The sequence below is a fragment of the Branchiostoma belcheri genome, unplaced genomic scaffold, assembly GCF_001625305.1.
Source record: "Branchiostoma belcheri isolate BF01 breed outbred unplaced genomic scaffold, Haploidv18h27 scaffold46, whole genome shotgun sequence".
NCBI classification, from domain to species: domain Eukaryota; kingdom Metazoa; phylum Chordata; class Leptocardii; order Amphioxiformes; family Branchiostomatidae; genus Branchiostoma; species Branchiostoma belcheri.
The window spans coordinates 370,852-396,256 of record NW_017804087.1 but is presented as its reverse complement, the minus strand read 5'-3'; the positions used below and the strand labels follow the sequence as shown (position 1 = coordinate 396,256).

At 41.8% G+C, this 25,405-nt stretch overlaps 2 protein-coding genes across 2 annotated transcripts in view; one reads left to right on the top strand and one right to left on the bottom strand.

Moving 5' to 3' along the window:
• The first annotated feature begins 707 nt into the window (after window positions 1-707).
• LOC109479054 lies at window positions 708-6,917 on the top strand. The gene is made up of 6 exons (XM_019780929.1): window positions 708-1,087; window positions 4,108-4,237; window positions 4,739-4,879; window positions 5,484-5,668; window positions 5,801-6,217; window positions 6,618-6,917. The coding sequence occupies exons 1-6, from the start codon at window positions 755-757 to the stop codon at window positions 6,900-6,902; spliced, it is 1,491 nt and encodes a 496-aa protein (XP_019636488.1). The 5' UTR covers window positions 708-754; the 3' UTR covers window positions 6,903-6,917.
• A 2,064-nt stretch (window positions 6,918-8,981) lies between these two features.
• The window catches only part of LOC109479051 (thyroid hormone receptor beta-like), a 63,055-nt gene continuing 46,631 nt past the window's right edge, over window positions 8,982-25,405 (bottom strand). Inside the window, 9 exon segments of the mRNA XM_019780925.1 lie at window positions 8,982-12,959; window positions 12,962-13,024; window positions 13,278-13,398; window positions 13,521-13,655; window positions 14,022-14,222; window positions 14,455-14,654; window positions 15,045-15,186; window positions 15,534-15,643; window positions 16,501-16,557. Coding sequence (XP_019636484.1) covers window positions 12,760-12,959; window positions 12,962-13,024; window positions 13,278-13,398; window positions 13,521-13,655; window positions 14,022-14,222; window positions 14,455-14,654; window positions 15,045-15,186; window positions 15,534-15,643; window positions 16,501-16,557 — 1,229 coding nt within the window. The 3' untranslated portion in view covers window positions 8,982-12,759.

Here is a 25,405-nt window from a genome sequence, read left to right as displayed (position 1 = left end):
TCTTCAACACTTTGAGTGTTAAAATGATCAATTGCTTCGCTAATTACCATAGCAGGGGACCGAAACCACATAAACCGCAATGATACAGTGCACGTGGTGCATAGTACGCACAGCAATTAACCTTTTTGAAGCAGCATACGGTTTATAGAGAATCTGAAACTGACAGTTTATAATATTGCCTTTTACAAGATACGATGATACTTTTCAGAGGTATCGATACAGGAAACCGCATACCAAATATTTTTTTTCAGTTTCCGTTGAATTAAAACCGTTCCAAAGCACTTCAATCCAGGATGTAGACTGTGTTTAGCGGGGTATGAGCCGCCGCTCGGCTGCTTTGACTTACGTCACAGCCCGCCCTATTTGAGGTTGATTTGCCTGGTAACGGACGTCACCGCCAGCCAGGCGGGAAGGCGTGCGGCTCCCGCATTATTGCGACGATTTTCATCGCGCGTGTGTGTTGTACATACGACCACGCATTCGGAGAAAGCGGAGGCGATCGTTTTCCTGTGGTTTCTCATTCTCCTCTCTGTTTCTGAACTAGGTGGAGGCAAAGGACTGTCCCGCTGTGTTCCAGACACCGGTGACACATAGAGAGCCAGTGCCTGCTGCGTGAAATATGTTGTACGGATACGTGGCGCGTGTTGACTGTACGCTATATAACACTCAGCAGTAGCTGAGCTACCATATCGCTCGGGCAATCCAATTTTCTTCGGTTACCTGACAACTAATCACGTTTGAAGCCGGCGTGACTATGTCTGGGATGGAAGAAGGGGTCTACCCTGACGACATTGACCTTCAACTTGTAGATCAACAACAAGAGGACTCTGCGAGTGGCATAGGAACGGGGCAAGTGAAAGAGGCTGAAAAAGTACCAGTTTTGGACGTAAACAAGGTAGATAAAAGGCGAGACAAACTGCAGTGGTCTTCAAAGACAGAAACTTACAGAACGGCTTTCAGCTCGAAATTCCGCCCGCCGAGGTCGTTTCTAGAGGCGTGTGTACGGTGTAACCCAAAGGGACTGCGCATGCTCATACAACAAGGTCCGTCTGAGGAGGATGTCAATCAAATCGACAAGACCGGAAAGGTAGGTCTAATTACCTCGTAAATGTTTTTCAAAGTTCAGGGAATTTTGCAACCATATACTTGAAATCTCGGCATTTGAAATTATTGTATGAACGAACAATGATTTTTGCCACAGGGGTTTATTGAAATTACAAGTCCTAAAATAATCCTGAGGAAAAAGGCATCCAAAGATCAAACAGCTGCGATCAAAGGATCGCCACGCCGTGATACATATTTATAACAAGTCTCGAGGCTGTGGAGTCAACACAGCCAAACAATTTACCTTTGATCACGAATTCGCTGCTGGCGTCGTTTGTATCGTTTGTATCCTGCAATTTTCATATCACAAGTATGTTTGAACAGGATAATCATCCCAAGAAGATTAGAGTTTTTACCTTTGAAGATCAGGTACAAAGAGACAGTTGCATTGAGTTGTTTGAACAACATGTTCAGAACCAGGGACAGGTAACTTCATTTATGTAAATGGTATATTCAGCACCAAGGACAGACATCTTCGACTACATGATTGATGTGTTAAGCACCAGTGACAGGTACCTTCAGCTATGTGAATGTTGTGTTTAGTACCAAGGACAGGTACCGTCAGCTATGTGAATGGTGTGTTCAGCACCAAGGACAGGTACCTTCAGCTCTGTAAATGATATATTCAGCACCAGGGACAGGTACCTTCAGCTCTGTAAATGGTGTGTTAAGCAGTTTCAACTTATACTGTGGATTTCTACCTAGTCAAATGAAAAATACCACCATAATATATGTTGTCTGGCGTGACCAAAATCCTATTCATGGGAAAGTCTACAATAAAGCATCTTTACGTTTTCATGGTGCTATGTTTTGTCTGGGATTCCATTAAGATACAATGAATTATTATGGGGATTCTCACCTTTTGTTGTTCGGTGCTTTTACGCAGCGGCAGCGGCTACTTTACCCATCACAAAAGTACACCCCTAACGGTCATTTATTTTCAAAAGCCTCTTGAATGATTCAAAATGCAACGCGGTGAAATCGCATCACACATTTCAACACTTTCAATAAATGGAAAGGGTTGGGGATACGAACAGTTTTCTTGGAATTTCTCCTTCCCGGAGGATTATGCGTGAAAGCTTTGATACCTTCAGCTAACGTAGCCATGCCTTTTGGCGCGTGTTTTAGCCACGCTTGAGACTCCGACTTATTACCTGTCTTACACACCTGGGAATCTCATCCCTCTAAATGTCAAAATGTATTTCTGGAGTTGCAGACGATATCTTCACTGACAGGTACAAAATAGCAAAATGTCAAACGGCATTCCCGTAGTTACAGACGGTAAAGTGAAGTGTGGTTTGGAATTGGAAACGGTATCTGTGTCCATGTGGATAAATGTGAAGAGGTCCTTGGGGTTAAAGAGGGATTTTTTTAGTGTACACGTGGATTATAGACTTCTCATATGCACTTACATGTATGCATGAACTGGTCGTGCCAACATTACCAAACTATATAATTCTTATTCTTATCACGTGTTCAGACTTATAATCATCGTTATATTTCAGACTTGTATAATCATCGTTATATTTTTTCGTAGCAATATAACTGATATTTTAGTTAGAGAAGACATCAATACAAATAAAAGAACAAAGACTAAGTGGCGGCGTAAGAGATTTACATAACTTATTTTCTTTCTCGCCGCCACCTGCACATTATCTAAATTATAAAATAGAATATTTGACTAGACACTAAAATACTTGAATATGAATATATACAAAAGCACACACATAACAAATAACGATAACAGAACATGAGTCAGAACCAGAAAGAAAGAAGAAATACAGAGAGGACACATGTTACTAAATTGGTTTCGGTTTTATATAATCTACATAGGCATAACTTTCTCTATAGCATTAACGCAAATGAAGTCTTACAGCAAGCAATTGGTCGGTTTTGAAAATCGTAACTATTAAAAACACAACGTGATAAAATTGACCGTGCACCGGCGGTAAACACAGAATCCTTGCACAGCCGAGTTGCAACAATATGCTAAATTACGTTATATTGGAAGCCCCGATTCGGGACACGGTGTCACCTTAACGTAAGTGGCGTTTTTATATCAGCGCTATTACCTTTATCCATAATGGGATTGGCCTCCGCGAGCAGGCTAATTTCCTTCTACACGGCTTGCCGATTGAATAGAGGCCACAGGGTAACGGTTGGGATAAACGTGCTTTAGATATCGAATCATGAAGAAGTGGACTGAAAGATTTGTACTTGTAAAGGGGATTTGATACTGCAAGAAATTGCATTGAATAGTGTTATTATATTCTTAAATTAGCAAAGAAAAGATACCAGTTCACCGAGCTAATAAGCAATTTATACAGCCACATTGTTATATGCCCTTTTATGTTTATTAGCCTGTTGTATGCACGTTTATAAGCCATCGCATCTTTATAAACCATTCATATGCATGTTTATAATACCTTTATGCACGTTTATAAGCCATTTATGCACGTTTGTAAGCACATTTAAATCTCTACTTACGCATCAGCTCCTAGCCTAGAGAATCATTAGCGATTACAACTAACGACATGCGGATAATACTGTGCTGAGTAGGAATAACGCGCTTACAATGCATGTCAATGATACCGCAACGGTAATTCTATAACCTTCAAACCCCTAGTCCCTGTCTTCTACCAGACTTACAATTTAGCGGGTTTAAGTTGTTGTCATTAAGAGATAGATATTCTTCTGTCACTAGACACAGAGGATGTTCCATTGGTGTACATCCTTCTTATCCATGTATTCATTTTACTTTTTTAAGGACATTGGATAGATGTTGGACGAATCTGAAAACTTGAAGATGCTCATTTCACTCATACATATGTAGTTATAGGCCTCTGTTCCGTAAGCTAGTATGGTAGGTCATTCGGGTCGTCAGCAAAGTGGACAAAGTAGAGTGGTTCTGTCAAATACATGGACGTTTATAAACAGCCAATTTTAAGGATGTTGACCTTTTAGCATTTCCTCGCCTTGTGTAACAGTAGTTATGTATTCCAGACCGGACTCGCTCACGCATGCGCACAAGGCAGCATGTCGATCCTGCAAGTGTTGGTGCATGCGCAGAACGTCAACGTGAATCTGGCAGACAACGAGGGAAACACGCCTCTGATATTCGCCTCTCAAGCGGGTAGGTCACTTCAACACAGTAGTATTGTTAGCTCGTGCGAGGTCATATTCCTCGCACGATCGTCTTACGGCCGTCGCACGATTGTCCTACGACCGTCGCACGATTGTCCTACAACCGTCGCACGATTGTCCTACAACCGTCGTAAGATTGCCTTACGACCGTTGTACCATTGTCCTACGACCGTCGTACGACCGCAAACGTCAGAAGGCGAGAAGAGTCTTAGACCTTTTTCGGCGGTTGGTTCTGTCCCAGCCTGCTTGAAAATCCAACGACGAATGTAATATGTGGAAAAGAATATGGCGTAGCAATGCATTCTGCATGTACGTACATGTGTCCATGTACATTCTTTATTTTAGCAACCTAGTTACTAGTAGGACTATATGAGCTACTCGGCCTACATAGCAGCCAACAAAACTCGACATAGCAGCCTTAAACCTTACCTCCAGCCTTAAATCTTACCTCCAGGCTACCAAATAACATATTGTACCTCTTCTTCTTCAGGTCACCTTGACGTGCTGGTGTTCCTGCTGCTCAACTTCCCGGATGTAGCCGTGGACCAGCCCAACCTGGCCGGCATGACGCCCCTGATGAAGGCCGCCATTAACGGCAGACTGGAGTGCGCCAAAGTGCTGGTGTTAGCAGGTTAGGTGGGCTGTTAACAATTTGACGCTTTCACGGGGTCGTCTGAGTGCTCGGCTCAGAACCAAGAGGTCCCGGGTTCGAATCCCGCCATGCCACCGATTCTGTGCCCTTGGGGAAAGGCACTTTACACGACTTCACTCAGATGAAAAAAAAAAAGTATTGTCCTCTGCGTTGGTGGCGGGATAAAATAAGTGGAAAACTTGAGTGTGCCGTCACCAAGTCTTGTCATTAAATGTTGCAATAAAAAAGAAAGTTAGAAAGAGAGTTAACCTGTCTGTGGATAGTAGGTATTCAGTACAACAGGCGGTTCCGTATGTAGGATTCCACACAGTGTAAATCCCAGACACTTCAGCACCAAGGACAGAGCTATTGGATGTGCTTATGTGATATTCAGTACCATGAACAGTTCCTTAGCATGTACAGTATTCACTTGCCATATGGTATACGGAAATTCAGGAAGTGGTGTAATACCCGATTAAACTGCATCATACAGCCTCTCACGCATTCACGCAAGTCAAAACCCCAAATCCCTTTCCGGAGGTCTGTGAGCGAAAGCCCAGAATACATCCCGGAAGTCTAAAACCCCTGCTTGTTTGTTCTGTAGGAGCGTCTACAGATAAGAGAGACTGGGGCCGGGGGATGTGCGCGGAGGAGTGGGCCCGGTACTGCGGCCGCGGGGACTGCGCGGAAGTCATCCGGCGGACCAGGAACAACCCTTCCCCGTTCCACCTCAACCTGCCTCGGTCCAACAGCGAACCGCACATAGCAGACACCGGCAAACACAGCAAGGTAACAGAATGCGGTAAAATTGCAGCCTGTTGTCGTAAATGGTCACGTCCACCGCGAATTCAAAGTAACGCTCATTAAGCATTGTTAGAGTTTCATTACATTAAGTTTGTTTTGTTTTGTGTATTTCTCTAGCAATATGAAGACAACAACAACGTCAACAACACAAAGACAAGGTGGGCCCAAGAGGGGAACTGGTTTCAGGCCGGCCTGAGGAAGATTCGCCGTAAATTCAAGTCAGAAACCACGCTAAAAGACTTCATCCAGAAAAAGGAAGACAGCGCGTGTCAGTACCTTGTGCTGGTGACCAGGTGCAGCGCAGCCACCCTCTTACAGGAGAGCATGCCGGGGAGAGCTGTGAAGTTCCCGGCGGAGAGACCTCGGCCAGCCCACCCGGGAAGCATTCGGCTGACCGAGGTCTCGGTGGAGAGCGACTCGTCATCCATCGACACGTCTTCGACCACGTCTTCGGAGACCGGGTCAGCAGCGGGGTCACTCAAGGACAACGACCTCGCCGAGCTGTCAAAAAAGAAGAAGAAGGGAAAGAAAAAGGTGAAATATACGCTATCCCTAAAGCTAGTTGAAAATAGACCGATCCTAACTGTCTATCACAAATATGAGTTCACTCAATGACAATATGGGGCAATTAGCGGAACGACAAATGAGAGTGGCTGCATGTGTTCGTTAAGTATTTGAGCTTTTTTTATGTTTTTATGTTGCATTTAAACGTTTTCATGGAGGAGGGAGGGCTGTGATCCGTCCATTGAATAGATTTCTTTTGATGACAGACTTTGATGGCATTTTAAAATCGTTGACTTTCATTTTAAAATTTATTTATTTACTTAGGGCATGGAATTACAACACAGTGTTATACATACATGCATACATGTATCGCCATAAGGGCGGATTTAAATGTGCCCTGTGTGACTTTAATTGTGCCTCCAAATTTCAGAGCCACGCCCCGAAGGTGCGAGTGATCAAGGCGCCCACGGACCCCACGGAGCTGGAGCGGAAGCTGGACAGGTATCGCACCCGCCACCCTCCGGACATGGGCGCCCTCAGCCCGCCCCCTCGGCGGAAACACAGCACCCGCGCGCCCAAGGTCCCAAACAACCTCCGCCGCACCCAGTCGGAAGGTTCCAACTTGGACAACAACTTTCAGAACGACCCCGCCACTGCTACAGCGGACGGGAACCTCAGTGACAATAGATCAACATCTATCGACGCCATGTTCTAACTGTTACATCGTCAAATCCTACTAACATCATATTCGTGATATATGTCTCATTTCACGGCATTCCTGTTCGCACTATTAAGCTATCGATGAGCATTCTAGAAACTCCAAACTTCGTCTTAAGTCGAAAAGTTTGTTAATTCTTTCAAGTTGTCCATCTTTCCAAGCTTAACATATGAGCTCATACCAAACGTGTGTTACAAATTCGTTCGCTTTTTATATATAATGTAAATGTTTTGAACTGGATGTGTTTTGAATAGGTTTATACATGTATATACGACTGCGCGTAAAATCTGACAAACGGAAAGGTAACAGTTTACTCAGCTCATTATTTTCTTAAAGATTGAAAGATAAGGCAATCCCTAGCGTCTTTCTTTCAGACTGCAAGTTGTAAAATATGTCAAAATTAGAGAAATATTTGTAAAAGAAACCATGCTGCTTTGATGGAGGTTACAATCTCCTTGTACTGCACAGGTAACTAACTGTAGTAACAATGCACATTTACGGACAATGGTAAGCGTACAACAGAAATCTTTGCCACTTTCCAAAGTTATAATACATGCACTAGGAACTAAGAAAGTCTGGATATATATCGTACACGTAGTGACAAACTTTGAGGACACTGAGCAGTATTTTATGTAACAACGCTGATGATCACCTTAAAAATCTAACTCTCTATATCGATTGTAATGTCCGAATACTAACGGATTTATGATTAAATGGTCAACTAGTGACGGATAAAATGCGTGTTTATATTGACATGTTTACCTGTAGAGCAGTGTAGCTCCTACCATAAGTTACAGAATACATGCATCTTTGCAAAATATAGAGTCATTACTATATAATTGTAGTAATCCTGACTTACTCGTGTACCTTTGTAACTCCGCATTGATTACTAATACTTCTACATACATGTATATACTCCGGTCAACATTGACAGTATCTAAAAGTCTTTTGGTTGTACACAACGGTCCTTCGAACTGTCCTTGGTGCTGAACGCTTTCCACACAGGCAACAACTTACTAGTACATTGCAGACAATATCATAGCAATCATATACACTGAGCGATCTATATTTGTGTGACATAGCTAGACGCCAGGACTTCAAAGAAATACGTTACGTTACCAGAAATCCCGCTGTTGTGACGATGGAAAGAATGACTGGTGCTGATGCGCCATCCAGCGACAAACATTATTTTGCAGACAGAGCTTCATAGCCGGCATGTTACGTTTTCCAAATACTACTATTTAATATTACTCAACAATGTACGCTATATTTGGCCATATTTGACAGTTTTCCATTTCGCTTGTGGCAAAAATGACTTATGGAAGTATTACAGGTGGTATATGCCGGGTCACCCCCCACCCCCCATCAATGGTGCTATCAAAACAAGTACCAAAATCCGCGAATTACAAAACAAGGAAAGCCTCCCAACGGAAAGATCGTGTCAGAATTTGTCCAGCATACTCACAGGGACGTCATGACGACTCTATTCATGATTGACAAGCACTAAAAATAACGCAATGCCGAAGAAATTTCGGGAGACTTACCAAAACGGCGCTGGCCGGCTTGTTTCCCGCCTTCCTGCTGATGTTGTTGTTGATATGACGTCACACCATGACGTCATTTCTCTCTCTCTGTCGTCTGCATTTATTCACCTCAACAAAACCATGATTTAATCACGTTTTGTATCAATATCTACCATGTATTATTGATTTCAAAGGACGCATAAACGTTTTGGTGGACTTTCAATACAGTATGTGTGCAGGACTTCATTTCATGGAAGAAATATTTGGAAAAATTTGGATCTTGTTGCAGAGATTTGTGCAAAAGTTAGCTCAGAAAGGCCTGTATGCTTATGGGAGATGCCCCTCCTTGAACATGAAACAGAAAACAGCCCTTCCTGAGAAAAACAAGGCAGTCAGAGATAGCAGACTTCACCCCCTCTGGTCTGATAGAACATAACGTTATAGGAACTACAGTGTAGATGTACTAACTCCACAGGCACTCACATACACCTGTACTCACACACACAGACCACACAAGCTTGTAATCTATTTCAGGAAATACAGACTAAGCCAATTGCTTCATTGTGACTTTTATTATCATACTGATGACTGCTATAATCACAACATAATACACCACTTTGCCATTTGATGGGTATAGCAGAATATCTTCACAAAAATATTCAAAAGCACAAGGAGAGAATGCAAGAAGAAAAAGAACATATTTACAAAAATCTGTTCCTTTCGGGATCACTGTCTTACAGTGCTTTCCCAAATTCCAGATAGCTCTTTGCAAAAGGCGATCAAATCAAGCTCTTACACTATACCGTAATGCAACTTTAATATACTGCAGTCCAAAGGCACTAGTCTCCTACAATAACGTCTGCAACACGCAATACCACGCAGGGACATATAGGGCTCTATATGTGTGACACATATATCTATCCATGACATTTGTACACATTTCCTTACATTTACCATGATAACAACACCAACAATTACAGTTCTGGCCAGTGAGTAGCCTCCGTACAATATCCTACAATAGTATCACACCACACTATGGAAGTGAATGTGAAAAGTATGGGATTGTTGTTAAAAATATGCAAGTCCAAAGTGTTAAAACTACTACACACTTGGTCTAACACATGGCAGTCGAGTTTGGATCCAAATTTCTTGGCAAATGTGACACCCAGATCAGATCCACATGTGATTGCATGTGAGACTAATAACTGTATTGCTTGTTTTTTTCTCTAAAATTGGGTTGCAAGACTTTCTAAGAAAGACTGAGACAATGGCACATTGTTAAATCTGTTGATGTTAAGCTAAGATGTAGCCTTAGAGACTCGACATGCAACAACCATGCCCTCACTGACCAAAAACTTTCATAACATTAACAAGGATATCTCTGATAGAATTCTTTTTTTCCCACATTTTTACGCCCCCTTTTAAGGGAATATACACAAAACATGTCCTTGGTGGTACTAATTATAGGAGCAGCAAGCATCTTTTTAGGTAGAACAAGAATGATAAGGGCAGTCTTGGAGTGCCACACTGCATAAAAGCAACTAAATGCTCGCTACTACTATATCATAAAAATCTGGAATACCTCCCAAAATCTGATTGGGTAACACAGGGTTACGTATCCACATGAATATTCACTCTGTGTAACATAACATTTTTTTCTTTTCTCAACAAAGCTGTTTCCTTTAAAATGACACAAACAAGCATTGCAAGATATAAACCATGCTAACATAACATGATATCACATCACATGCTAACTTGGGTCCAACACTGTACATTGGGGCCAGAGGTGACAAAGGTTTTTTATTGTTGTTTCGACCTATATTTTAACCTTCTCCCTGCTGCGTAACCCTGTAACCAATACAAGTTTGGTGCAAAAAAGATACATCAGCAGGGAGAAGGTTAATTATAAAACGTTTGCTGATAAAGATCCAACTTTGGTCTTGAATGTTGGCAAGGTGGTTGTTGAAAACCCATCCACAGGATAGATAGATAAACCTGGGGGCCATCCCTGTTTTACAGTTGGTTGGTCCAAGTTGACATTTCAATTTTTGAATTGGAATGAATACCGCAAAAAAAGCATGATGATGGTTGTTAAACAATCCCGACATTTTATGCCTTCTCGTGAAATAGTAAATTGTGCTAAGCAAGAACCAGAATAAAATACAGCAACAGGATTTAACCCAATCCTTACAAGGAAAAGGGTTAAATAAATAGTATGTATATCAGGTGACACCATGTTTAATGGTCGGATGATCAGTCACCATACATATCTCTAAATAAAATTTGGGAGCAATCCACATTACCATTTGATAGATATTGGTAATGCCTTGGTGAAATATCCAGCAAGATTCAAAGCTGTTGCAGCGATAGATCCGGCATCTTGGCCAATTGTACTTGGAAAGTACCAGAACAAATTCTGGTATGGGTCATCTAAACAGTTTTCCTTTAGAAATGAAGTTCAGTTTTAGTGCAAAGAATTTGAGGGACATCTTTTGACATTCTAATGTTATCATCCTTTAGTCCAATCCCAAAATTACGAAACTGATTAAAAAAAACTTAGTGACAAGACTGCAGTGGAATGCATATTTGAACAAAGCACCATAATAAAGAAAGCGAAAATTAATATTTACACGCATGGAAGGTACATGTGTACACATTTTTTACCAATTAAAAGCTTTTAAAGGATCAGTGTAGTCACTTGATGCATTGTTCCCCATCCTTAGCATGGATGAAAGATTACCAAGGTCACGTAGGTGTAAAAAATAAGCCAGCCCTCTAGTATAGCTACTGAGTTGCACTAAAAGCTTTGCTTCACCTGCGATGATATAATACAACAATGTAAACCATACACTTCTAACAAGGCTATGTGGATATATCTGGACAGAAACAGTTCCAGGTATGACCAGGGGTGCATGTAATATTTTCTTCATTTCTTTTCTTTTTTCTGAAAACATGTCAATGGTTTTTCCAAATTTAGAATATCTTTCAATGCCAACAATTTGACATTGACAAACCATTTAATAGGGCTTTCTTCAACTTTTTGAATAGCTGCTGTTCGTAGCCCTACATCAATGCTGTGTAAAATGGCTCCACCCAGCAGGTGCTGCCAAAAATTTGGGTCCCACCTTCAAAATGTTCCCACTCTACATACAGCCCCTCCTCTGGAACTACTTCTGCTGCATATAGCTTTATAGTAGCGTCTATTTTACATACATACTGTACACATAGGAAGGACAATTGTGTATACCCTCAAGAACATCCAAACTTTTGGGATCTCACGTTCGAGAGGGTAGAAATACAGGTAGATAAGTAGTTTTGTGGCCCACTGTAGAGATACAGTACTCCGGATGACAAAGAACACAGTCCATATACTAGTATGTTGTAAACAGAGTTGCTATTGTACAGTTCATGGTGTGGTGCATTATGGGTAATCTGGCAAAGTTACCCACAATGCATTGCACTGCATGTATGCACATCAAAGTATGAAGGAGCTTATAGAATTGTTCTCATTCTTCTGGCAGTGATAAGTCAGAAAACTGTTCAAAGATTGGTTTCAGGGAAAAGTCTAGACAGGAAAGGAGCATGCTTATTTCAGAAGAAAACATTTTAGGAAAAATAATATATAATATGAATTGCACTGGCCCTCTAGTCACCCCCTAGGCAGCTTGCAAAAATGGCGTAGTTCTTTGTCATCAGCTGGATAGCCGTTCTCCCATAGGCAATATTGTGCGCGTTCAGCGGATACTCGTAACCGGTACGTCTCAATGACTTCCAGCCTCAACTGCTTGGTGAACAGTGGAGGCCCTGCCCACCTTCCTATATGATTGACATTGCTTAGTCCAGCCCCTCTGTTGAAGGCTGGATTTCATCAAGGCTCAATCTCCTTGAGTAAAATTACACATTAATGTTTCCATGTATAAAGTGTGCGCTACCACATGTAGGCTTTGTGGCTGACATGTAGATGTACATTGTAGGGTCTGATTTCAAAAGATAGTGTCAGCTTTTAAATCATCTACCAGTAATCTTTCCATTACTTTTAGATAAAACAACATTTGCAAATACCATAAAGATCCACAAAGTAAAATTTGCCTCAAAGGTAAGACGATTTTCTGTAGACTTGCACAAGTTACCACCTGTCACCACCTGTGGCCTAGAAAAGATGGTACATTCCAGGATTGAATCCTGGAGGATCTAAGGCTGGAATGTACCAACCTTTGTTGATTTGAGGGGTGGTATTTTATCTCTGCCTAGACAACAGGCAGTGGGCCTGAAGCTTTTTGTACGTAGTGACGATTTTCTTCTAACACGAGCTGGTTTACACAAGACTTGCCTCATTCCTGCTTCATAAACAACGGGGAAGAACTTTCAAACATTTCCAAGAAGAGGGGCGGGATGTCGCTTGTGCATTCCATCTTCACAAGCTTGACCTGCTCGGCGTGAGCCACGCTCAGCGCCCGCAAGTCCGTGACCTTCATGAGGATTTTCCCCCAGAGGACGGGCTGGTGCGGCCGCTGGCGGGTGATGTAGTTTTGTACGCCGTCAGGATGATGTCCTGTAGACGGTCGATGGACTCCTGGTCCTGAACGCCGGGGCGGTCTGTGGAACAGGCAGAAAAACTCTTTTTAGACATATGAAACCTGCTGCAGTACCACAGACACCTGCCAGGAGGTCCATAATCAAACTTATCCTTTGTTTTGTGAACAAACATACATGTATGTAGCCAAAGTAGGTTAAAAACAGTGATGAACTGTGACAAAGGGGGTACAAATGTACAAAAATTTCTGTACAAACATAAATACAAGACAAATACAAATTAACTGTAAGTTTTTCAGTATTTAGTTGGACTGACCTGCCACGACCAGGAGAGCTGCAAGAAGAGCGACTTCTGTGTCATCGAGGTGTAGCTGGCTCAGGCCTTCCGCAAACTCAAACAGAGGCTCCGCCAGTCTGCCCAGGCCACCAAGAGAAACCTGCAGTGGTACAGTAATGTCTTGCTAGCATTTCCCATATCTTTACTTATCCTTGTCACCTATAGGTAGAAGTTAACTTAAACAATGTACAGTCTCTTGTGTGCAGTAAAATGGATACTGACCTGTTCTTTGGTGACTGTCAGCCCCCCAAACATGGTGATGGTCCTCCTCTGCTTGTCGAACCTGCTGGCCGCTCGCAGACACATCACCTCGAAGCAGCAGTTTTTCAGCAGCGCCACCTGGTCATCAGGCACCAACTGCAGCAGACACACAGACAGAAGGAAGGTCAGTTGTTATAGATGCAACAATCTCATTGGTCAGACAGGAATGCCTCAGAACCAACGAAAGCACTATACCAAATTAGTAGGAAAGGGATACAATCATGACAAAAATAGTAGCTTATTGAAAAGTCTGATTTTCACTGGCATCATGACACTGTACAAATTGTCTATGTGCTACAGTACTGTTTTGACTATACACTACAAAATATCCTTTCCGTTTCTACCAAGAAATTAAACCCTCTCAAAAATATTTGAATTTACAGTAATTTCAGTTCAATTTCTCATGTTGTTACATGTATTTTGTTGTTAACATGTTGTAGCTGTAAATATCAGACCACCGACCTTTGTAAAGCCGGGAATCTGCTTGGCAAACTCCACGACCTTGATGATGGCTGGCGTGATGACCTCTGCCAGGTGGGAGAAGATGTCCTGGTCGACCATGTCGTCCTCCATCGCTCCCGAGCTGTCCGCCTCGCGTACGACTCCGTTCTGCAGCACCGGCGGTCTGGGCGTCTCCGACGCACCGGGTTTGTTAGCACCATTCTGTAGTGTCAACATGGAGGCAACAGTCTGTGTTAAACCTACATGTAGCAAACCTACATGTTAAACACTATCTACAATTCTTTTTAAGATGTATTTTTGTTCATATCCTGGATCAACTAGGAAGCATTTTGCTATCCAGGGTCCTAATGTAGAGCAGTGGTCACACCCCTGATCTGGGCTACCCTGGTTAAATATGGTAGAAAGTAGATAAAATAGATATTAAAGAACTCACAAGATAATATCTGTTGACTTTCTTGGGACATGTCTGTAGCCAGGACGTCGTGACGTGGTCCACGATGTACTGATCTCTCTCGGTGAAGACACAGTCCGCCCGCAGGCGCGAGATCTTGCGGATCTCTTCTGACCGACGCCTTTCCCGGTTCTCCTCGATAAGTTTTCTCTTGGCAACTCGCTTCTGTTCATCCAGAACCACTGCATGATAGACAAGGGATTTCAGACTTCTGAGAAGTGTTTTGCATCTTTCTGAAGGCACATGCTGCATGGGTCGACTTCAGGGTGACCACCCTATCAATCAACTGTCAAAATCACTTCCCACCCACCATGCAAAGAGAGCAATCACATGTAGGACAAGCCTGAGTGCCATCCTCCATAGTTTCCACCAGTTCCCTAGGTAGCCAGTGACATTAGGGAGCCGGCAGAAGCTACAGCAAATGGCACCCAGGCTAATGTGGGACAGATAGAGAGACAAACACACAGCTCAGCCACCCAAAATAATACTTCCAGATCTGTGAGTAATCATATATGAAAAACCCCAAACAAAACATTTTAAAATGTAAAAGTATATCTTGAAGAAGTACTTACGGTCAGTTGCCATGCCAACCCTGACACACTTCTTGAAGCGGCACTCCTGGCATTGGTTGCGTGTGGTTTTGTCCACCACACAGTCCCCGGCATATTTACAGCTGTACTTCAGGTCTTTTTGAACAGTTCTCCTGAAGAACCCCTGAAGTTAGAGACAAAGGAAAGTCAGTGTCTACTTAGTTGAAGCATCATGGTGTTTCTATTGGCTTATGTCAAACTTTGTGTCAGTTTTACATTGCACTTGTCTACTTGCATTGGAATGTATAATGGAGGTTGAAGATTTGGTTCTTTGGGCGGTTTTAATGCATTCCAGTTTTACATTGTTTTAAAACTGTATTTGATGGATCAGTTAAGCTGACAAAACGAAAAGAAAAAAGACAATCCCTACCTACTGACCCTAATTTTTTCAGGAATGTAACCAGAAACAGAACATTTATTTTCCTAGGCCCAATGTCTATTGCCGGTTCACAGGCTACATTTCTGCCTTACCTTGCAGCCTTCACATGTCATGCATCTGTAGTGATAGCCCGTGGCCTTGTCCCCACAAACAACACATGGCTCCGGAGTGTTCTGGTCCATGTAACTGGGGATGTACGGCCCTGAAATACACAAACACAGCAGACAGTCAGGACCCATTCTCCAAACAACACACACCCAAATTGGCATCTTTTTAAATTGAGAACAAAGACCACAAGAGGATAATTTACATTGACAATGGCATAACATGGATTGCAAAAAAAAATTCTGGCATACACTATTTATATTTACATAGACCAATTTAAACTTACAAGTACTGAATTCAAAAGGTATGAACAATATAGAACAGTTTTAAAAAAAGGCTTGTGAACAAGCAGGGCCTAAATGACCCCCAAAAATTAAGGGGGACTGTCATTTGACTCACTCCATGGAAATAACTGAAAAAAAGTTGTTCTTTTTTCCCTTGAGAAAGGCACGCAATTGATACTTTCTTGTGACAACTTGTAGTCCACATTATTAAGCTAATTTTGTGGAAAGGGGGGAAAAGCTCATGGTTGGAATGGTGTTCAGAAATATACAATAACCCATTTCAAAAGTATGATTGCTTTTAGTCAGCAACTAAGCCAATTGTGCAGGCACATTTGTGCTGCAGTACCAGATACTGTCACTAGGTGGCATCCTTGTGTTGCACACTGGGGCAGATGACCTGAGAGAGGTTACCATAAATTTTAAAGTGACCTCACCAAGAGATTGGCATGACTTCTCTCCCAGTCAGTTTTGCAATGAATACGTTTTGGAACATTTTTGGACATTTTTCTTGACTTTTCACAGCATCCAGAATGAAGACATCATCCAAACAATGTTTCCCAAACCCCTCTCATTGTACATGTGAACAGTACATAAAAGTGTACAGTAAGATATCAGCGTGAGAGACCTGATAGCCAAACGCTCCTACGAAGCGTCGCTACTACAGACTGACCTTTTTTGTCCATGTCGTTATCGTCCATGATTGAGCTATGGTAACCGCTTGAGGTCACTATAGGGGGAGGCAGAGAAACAAATGCGTCATTCGTTACACAAAAATTCAGGGGTGGGGGGAAAGGGGGGTGTTGCACAGGGGAGGGGGTAACATATCTAAAATTGGGGGGTACAGGGGGTCTACAAGTCCTACTGGCAACCTATAGGGCTGTAGTGCTTGCTCCAACTAATTCCAAGACAGTGGTAGACAATTATTTACACAGGATAATTTCTGTCCTTGCTTCACACTCGCTATGTTTCCAAAACACACTGGTACGTTCTAACCTTTGAACTGTCATTGGCCATTGTTCAGGTGTTTTCCAAGAATCCAACTTGCCAGAACAACCGGTTACTATTATAACCTTTCTGACCCGAGCTGTTGTTGTGGCCACTTCATGTTGTCCACATACATTGTATATAGGACAACTGCTGCACCTTAAAACTTGCAGTTGAATCTCTAGGACTTTATCTACATGTACCAATTCTTAGCTTATTTCCAATGTATACCTCCAAAATACTACTTACAATCTAGACTACAGTTTCAATTCAAAACCTTGCAGCGTATGTATGACATTCACCATGACCTTCATTGTGTTTCACAACAAAAACATTTTCCATGAAACTCCCCCATAAGGACGTATTTTCCCAGCAAGCTTAATATGGGAATAACAATGTCATCTGCTGCCTACATATGAAGGTGGATATCATGTGCCTGGCAGCTCACGTTGGCCCTAACCTGTCCTGTCACATCACCTTTGGCCTGTATCTATTTTCTGCCTACTGTTGCCATGGCAACACTGACCTATGCCCTGCAGTATCTGTCTTATCTCATCTACACAACATCAGTGAAAACAACTTCCTGCAGTATGCTATCCTTCCAAATCTATATGTAGGCAAAATCCGCAAACATAGCGATCGATACTTATTTAGTTATTACATAACACCAAGGACATTAAATACAAGCATTGAAAACAACAATGCCAAACTAATCATTTGGTGATTTTTCTAGTACACTCTGATTTACAGTCTTTTTGATAAGAACAACTACATCAGTTGTATCTGTGGTGCCAGACATATCATCTAGAAGGTTCCACAGGACAATAACTTGGAAAAAAGCCAGTCTATTTCAGATGAGACTTGGGGCCCAGTGCAGTTCAAAATAGACTCATGGTTTTTAATGCATTTTTTTTTGCCAGTTCAGTTCATAAATGCAGCAGTTGTTTACCAGGGTGTGTGTTTTGTAAACGTGACAACGCAGCCATGTTTTCCTGACCTTTAGAGGAGAAAAACCTGTTCTGATAAGGTCACAGCTGGGTGACACAGCCAATCACAGCCCTTCCCTGGGAACCAATCGACACTCCCCCTGCCAGACAGGGGCGGGTCATTGACCTCAGACCAGGTCAGCCGCCTGTCTATTCCTGAACAAACCCCCACGCCAACACAACAAGCTGAAAAAGTAGCCACGCCACGCAAACAAACAAGAACAAAGGGCCCAGAATCCCCGCCCTGCGGTTGACGGGGCCACAGCGAAGCAACCATGACAGAAAAAAATATGAGCCCTTCACAATCCTCCAGCCAGCCGACAAGCGCATTAACATATACATCAATGTTGTCAGGCTGTAGTGTCAACTGTGGGTCAAATGACAAGAACAGACTGGCTGAAACTGCTCTCATACATTCAGGATACCTACAAGCTGCTACCAGATTGGTTCAAAATCACTACTAAAAGAAAGAAACCTACAGACCTTCCAGCCATTGGAATTGAGACTTGAGAAGGGATGGAAAAACCCCGTAAAGGGCTGGCTCGTCCAACCTAAATGTTCACTCACCCAAACAGACACCAAAATTTGTAGGGGAGAAAAAAGCCGTCAAAACGCTCTGGATTTGTACGCACCGTTTCGTGTATTCCTTTCCTCGCAATAGTAGGAGAGATTCTCCTTCATGGCGTCCATGGTAGACCAGCTACTGAGTCGGTACGCGCGCCGCCTTTACCGGATCCAGGTCACTCGCCTCAGCGCCTTGCCGTGCCTAGTGTTCCACCTCCCCAGACGAACAGTAATAGCATTGAAAACCCCCCACCCTGATCATGTGTCAGGCTCAGCCAAGGTACTGAATATAGGTCGGAACCGACCACTTTTCATCACATGGGGGTGGGCAGGTTGGGGAGGCTAGGATGTCCCGATAAGGACCTGTGTTAGCCAGCAGCTTTGAGAGGTGACATGGTCTAACCAAGCGATCAATAAGACAAGCTTACACACCAATGCTGAGGGAATGATAAAACAATACTTCAGAATTTTCAGCGATATTTTGTACAATGTCTAAGGCTTAGATTCTTCATCTTTCTACTACGTTGCAAGATTTCCTTGTCAAAACAGCAAACCGTCCCAACTATGAGGTTCAATGAGGAAAACATAAAGGATTTTGATAAGTTTGAAGTTACTACAATACTGTAAGAGGTGAGAAATGTTGGTAGTAAACATGAAGATCATAATGAACACCCCTATTTGACAGTAAAATGGTACGCCCCTAACCTTGGCCACAAACCCTCCCGAGCAGGTTAATGCCCTAGCCGTGTCCTCATTCTGTCAATCTGCCAGCTGAAATATTACAAGCCCTGCAAAAGTGGGCGGGACCAATGGCCCAGTCTGGTCATACAACTAGCGCCTGATTGGCTGCTTCCAGGCAGACTGGGCGAATCAAAATCATATCCCTGTCCCCATCACCAAAAGCTACAAAAGGTTTTCTCCACTGGATGAAAATGATTCAACACGGTGACTGTTTCTTTATATTCTACATTTTTGACAGCAATTTTCTTAATTTCACCCATTCTCTTCTGGATACTGGATACTATTTTACCTTCTATTGTCTGAATCAATTACAGGTGCTATATGTATTTAGGCAGGTAAGTTAAGGTCTTAGTTAAAAAAAGCCAGAACTCCCAAGTATATCGCAGGAAAGCAAACCTACAAGCCTATCAGCATATTGTATGCTATGTTTGACAACCCAGAGTTAATAGATATGATATAACACTCAATATTCTAAGCAACAGACAAAACTCAGGAAAACCTCCTTGCTAAGTTTCCATCTATCTTGCGAACGTTGACCTAGAAAATGCACATCAGATTAATACCAAGCTTCCCGAGAAAAACAGGCTACAGTTGGAGCTGATCCCTTTCCATTTGCAGTGATTATAGCTGAGCCTGCCTGAGTCAGTCTGGACCTGGGACCAGTCGGATTGCTTCGCCTGTAAAGCTATTTGGCCTTGTCCTAGATACATAAATGTGGGGATGAGGAGTTGAGATATGGCAGACAGTTGACGGATGAGCAAACATATACAACCCGAAGCATTAACAAATACCCAGAACTCCAATAATCTTATTATTTTTCTGTACGTTTCTTTTGGGAAGAGTTAATCTTCCTGTTTTCTAGTCTCTAAAGAGATTAAAGAAGCTAGATTGACTGGTAAAGATTGACCTTTGGTGCATCAACTTTTGACCTAGGACATCCAAGTTGGGGCTGGCACCTTGGGAATTTAGAATATCAAAGATCAAATATGGATTCCGCGGGTAGCAACAGGGTTCTAGGAAAGTGACCTATTTTCCGGCTTGTTTGTGAATGCAACCCACATAAAAAATTGTGAGGCATTTGTGGGGGAGGGGAGGAGGTATTCATGTATTAGTAAAATATTTGGGTAAGACTTAGAGTTAGAGCACTCTGCAGGCGATTTCAGACTCATGGTCAGAAAAGGGCAACAATTGGACTCATGGTCAAACTCAAAATTCATGAAAAGAAAACCTGAATAATCTTTAGCAGTAGAAATCAGTTTCCCCACTAGTTAATTTTCAGGCCCCAATTTTAAGCATATAATCGTAGATGGCAGAGTTAAACTGACTTAGTTTATGTTATAATGCCCGTACTCCTGCATTATATAAGATACTAAAAGCTGAATTTTTACGGCCATTTTCCACAGTGATAGAAAATTTTCCTTGCACCATTTGGCATACACACTACAATGTTTAGTAGCAATGAACAGATGCTACAGAGGTTCAAAAACATTTTGAGATGTTTAATAGTTCCAAATTTTTTTGTTCCAATATTGCTGTTGAAAAACTAGCCTGGGTACCATCCTACTTGTATGCCGGGGCTCCCACACTCGCTTCCCTAAGAAGTAAGGGAAGCGAGTGTGGGAGCCCCGGCATACAAGTAGGATGGTACCCAGGCTATTGAAAAACAGCTTTTCAAACATGACACAACACACGGTAGGTTGACTACAAACGTTACGTCAAGGAATGTAAAATGATTCCATCTCCTCCAGTGGAACTGACATGATCCTGAAATCTCCCCGCCTGTCCATCACCTGTCAGATTTACCCAGACTACCCCTCCCCTGTAAGCCACTGTGCAAATTGGACCTAATCCCCTCCACAGTCCCTCTGAAGGATTTAAAAGCCAGATCTAGATGATGGCCACATGGGGTGACCTAATTTGGCATGGGGGAAAACAACCAATCATAGTTGTCCTTGGCCCAGTTGGATGGCACATTGTCAATCCATCAGCCTTCTCCAAAAGGTCTACTGTGACTGTGGCAGTAATGAGGAAAATTGCTGACAATTGCAAAATAATGAGTCTCTAACTACGGTCTGTGCCGAACACTTATAGCTTTATGAGAAAGGCAATTGAAAACAATTAAAATATGGATGAATGGTTTTAGAGGAAGTGGTGATGAATTTACGTGGGGATGAAATTTGTTTTTCTAGACTGTAGCCCTCAGATCAGGCTGGACAGTTTGACCCATATCAGTGGTCACTACAAAAAGGGGGTCAGACGGTCAGCCAGAGGAGTGACCCCAGCAGAACACTGGTCTCTGGTCAGCCTCAAAGAGGCCACAGTACTGGACGGCTTTGTTTGGTTAGCAAGTGTCCATCCTTGATCAATACAGGATCTATTTTATACCACAGCGGTCAGTCAAATAAATTCCTGGGTGTTTGTGGCCACTTTTATCTTTCACGTACCAATTTATCACATCTAGACAAAATTGTTGCCCTTTTGTTATTCATTGTAACTTACAATTGTAAGTACTAGTATTTCACATGTAACAATCTTTTGGTTTACATGTATAAAATGCCCAGTGTAAGGACATTTCATACGAAACCAGGATGTATTTAACATGAACTGCATTGGGAACTGTTTGAAGAAACCAGGTTAAAAAACACAATGCCAGTATGTAATTTGTTTCATTTGTTTCATCATGTACTATGATGTAGGGCTTGTCTCAAGCCCAAGCTAGATATGGAACTTTCCACTGCCAAATCCTGAGAGGAGACTTTCACAAATCATCAGACCAGCTGGAAACAATTTCCCACTTCAACCTCAGAACAACCTCTACTTTTTCCCTAGTTAGATAGTTACCAAGTATGAACATGAACAAGTATGAACAATACATGTATATGGGCGGTTCCCAATAGATTATCAACTAGCCTTTGAATGGGTCAGCAAAATGTATGCATGATCATGGGCGGAATACCTTAGGTGGTTCACCTTCCAACACTCCAAATTTACATTTCATTCAAATGTTGCAGACAATTTAATCTTCTCCCATCATAGCGAGATTTTCTCAACAAAGGTTTTAATTTGTTTAAACATTGCAGACAGAAAAGTTCCAAATCTTTTCAGCTCTTCAAACTGAAAACTAAGCTTTAGACAAGCTCTATAAGCCATGAACACTGCAGGTTGATGGCCCTATGGTCAATGACCCTACTCGACGCATTTCTAGGAAAATGATCTTACCACCAGTAGTATATCCTGGATGATATTGTTGACACGTTAGCTTAGGGGTGTTTTACCGGCACTAGTCCCACTAAGTATAGGCCTCTCCTGACATGCAAGATCTTTCCAGTCAGCCTTCTAACTATTACTGTCCTGAAATAGTTCAGAAACTGATCCTGTAAAAAACCCAAGCATGTGCTAATGGGCCTGGGTGGGTACGTGGTGGGCAATACTCTCAATTTCAAGACCGTAGAGATATCAGCAAGCCTACGATGGTCTGGCTGCCAGGCTACACAAATACTTGTAAACCTCTTATGTTACAGATTACAAGAGATTGAAATATCAAACCATTATATTATGTTTTTGAGACATATGCTACAGACTTGAGGTATAGATTTAAATCTTTAACGCAGTTTTCGTTTAGAAATGTACATATTATCTCCTAAAAAAACATCGTAAATGAATAACGTTATAAGTCTTTAAAAAATAAACACATTTGTATTAAAAAAAAAACACATTGAAAACGTGAGACAATTCATCATTACCACAGCCTCCCAAAAAGAAGTCAAACTGCTCAGCAATATACTAGTACATGTACGTTGCACCACTCAGATAGACTAAACATTGTTTTTATCACTTGCATATATATACTGTGTGTTACCTTGAAATTAGAGATTGGGCACCAGTATGCAAACAAATGAACACTTTTATTACCAATAGAGTCCATTCCGCGTCACCGAGTGGGGTTTTTCTCCATGTTTCTAATACGTTTGAATTATTTAGAAGAAAAGAATACCCCGGTAACAAAAGTTCTAAATTTTTCAAAAATTTGAAAATGAAAATTTGAATATATTTGAATTCATTTATATATTTCTGAAACATTTTGAATGTGACTGTACAAAGATCTCTTTCTTTAGAATAAATTTGAACTACCCATGTGTTTCTTTCACAATTCGAAATATTTAGAACTATTTCAAACAAATAACCAAATGGTAGATGTGGGTAATTGCCCCCATAAAAGTAGGTGCTAATCCTACTCTTCTGTCTTCCTCTGTATATTTTTAGATTTCACTGCTGGACACTGGTGGCTCTTTTGTTGTAAGGCATCAATGCCTGACACCCAGGCAGTCTACCCTGTACTTCACAGGGATGTGTGAATTACTTCCTTCCCATCCCACTGACCTATTTACAAAATGTTAGAAATAATTCGAAATAATGGTAAAAAATGGTAGAGTGCTGTTAGAAATATTTAGAAACTATTGGAAATGTCATAATCCACATCAGGAATATTTCAAACGTTTTAGAAAACCAGGGAATTATTTAGAATATTGACAAGATGTTCAAAATATTTCCAAATTATGAAATTTCTTAGACAAACAATTACAATGAATTCAAAACATTTCTAAATAATGACAATAACAACCCACTCGGTGACGCGGAATTGACTCTACAAATGACAAATTCCTCATTTTCACCTTGACAATGTTTATTTTCCATGCCCAACACTATACGAAGGATAGTGATCAGCACTGCTGGCATTTCACAGCATATAAATCACCTGACAGCGCACAATGTACAGCCCCTGTTGCTAGGCGCAGGGGGCTGCCAAGTGGCCTGCAGGATGATGCAATGGCTTGTGTGTCCTTGGGCGGGTTGGAATGGTCAGCGAGTGACCTGAGTGACCAGTTGCCCAGGACACACAGCTGCACTCCATTTGCATGACCAGCGTGCCAGACAGCTCTGTCTGGCCCCAGTGTCCACTCCCTGGGGGCCTGTATGGGGGGATCCCAAAAAGGCTTCGAGCTAATTTCAGGAAGCCCACCTACAATATGCATTACACTGCTTGCTACTACATTGTATATTTGTAATTACAGCAAATTTTAATAAATATGCTTTCTCCCAGGAGTTATCAAATAGCTTGCTGAGGCTTTACTGAAAAATGACATACAGTCCCTTATAGGCCTGTTTCTCCTGTACTGGCCTCAAGTACATTTACAGGTGTTCTTACCAGTGGTCATCTGAAGGCATATTACAAGTTACACATTCAAGTGACAGTACACTTTGTTGTGTGAGTACAGGTGTCATAACAATGCTATACATCTTCTATATGATTCAAAATAAACAAACATTCTGTGAGTAGAGAAGAAACTAAGTTCCCTTTTTGTTCTTCTTTTTTAATCGAACATACATATTCAACTTAACACTTCTACCATCTTTTCCTGATCTTAACTTACATGTAATATCGTAATTTTTTGATTATCCTGACAATTTGCTCAAAAAAATGTTTTCCTTCAAAGAGCTAGACTACACAATCCACACATTTCAGACAAAAAAATTCTGCTGCTAGAACTTGACTCTTCTTGTCTGTCTTATACTAAACCCGCAACAGGGATACGACCTTGGCAATCATGCCTCTGTGTAGGTAAAGGACACGTTGTTTAAAGCTGTCTTTTTCCTAATCATCCTCACCCCTATCAATGTTCACAGGTCAAGAAGGTGGGCAGACAAGGTGGCAAGGAAGAGACAGAAAAGTAAATACAAGGTTTATAGAGCAATTACGTTCCATCCAAAGTCCCATTCATTTGAACAGAGACCTTCAAGTCTGAGTTAAATCCCTTGCCAAGTCTGGAACTTGAGTCTAGGTCGTCTCACGCGAAACGAAATGCTGCCAACCACACCCAACACGAGGTTTGCCAACTCAAGTCGGGATACGTTTCACGTGAACAAACCCTTAGGATTAGAATGGACGTCATGTCTGTTTATCTTTTGATTCCCAGGCGCCAAAAATGACTGACAAAATCTTTCTGCCCAGGTCCCATGGTGCATGTATATACACATTTGTACTAGCACATGAATCAGTCACCTGTAATAAACTATCATAATTATGAAAAAAAAATCACATTTGTAACGTGTGTTTCACATGTATCAACACACTGTATCTGTTTATCTTCTAATTCTCAGGTACTCAAAATGGCAGATACAGATTTTTTGGCCCAAGTCTGTTTATACAAGCACATGAATCAATCTAGCCTGGTTACCAAACCTATTATAGCTCCCGAGTCCTACATCCTCTCCGCAAATAGCAAATTTGCGGAGAGGATG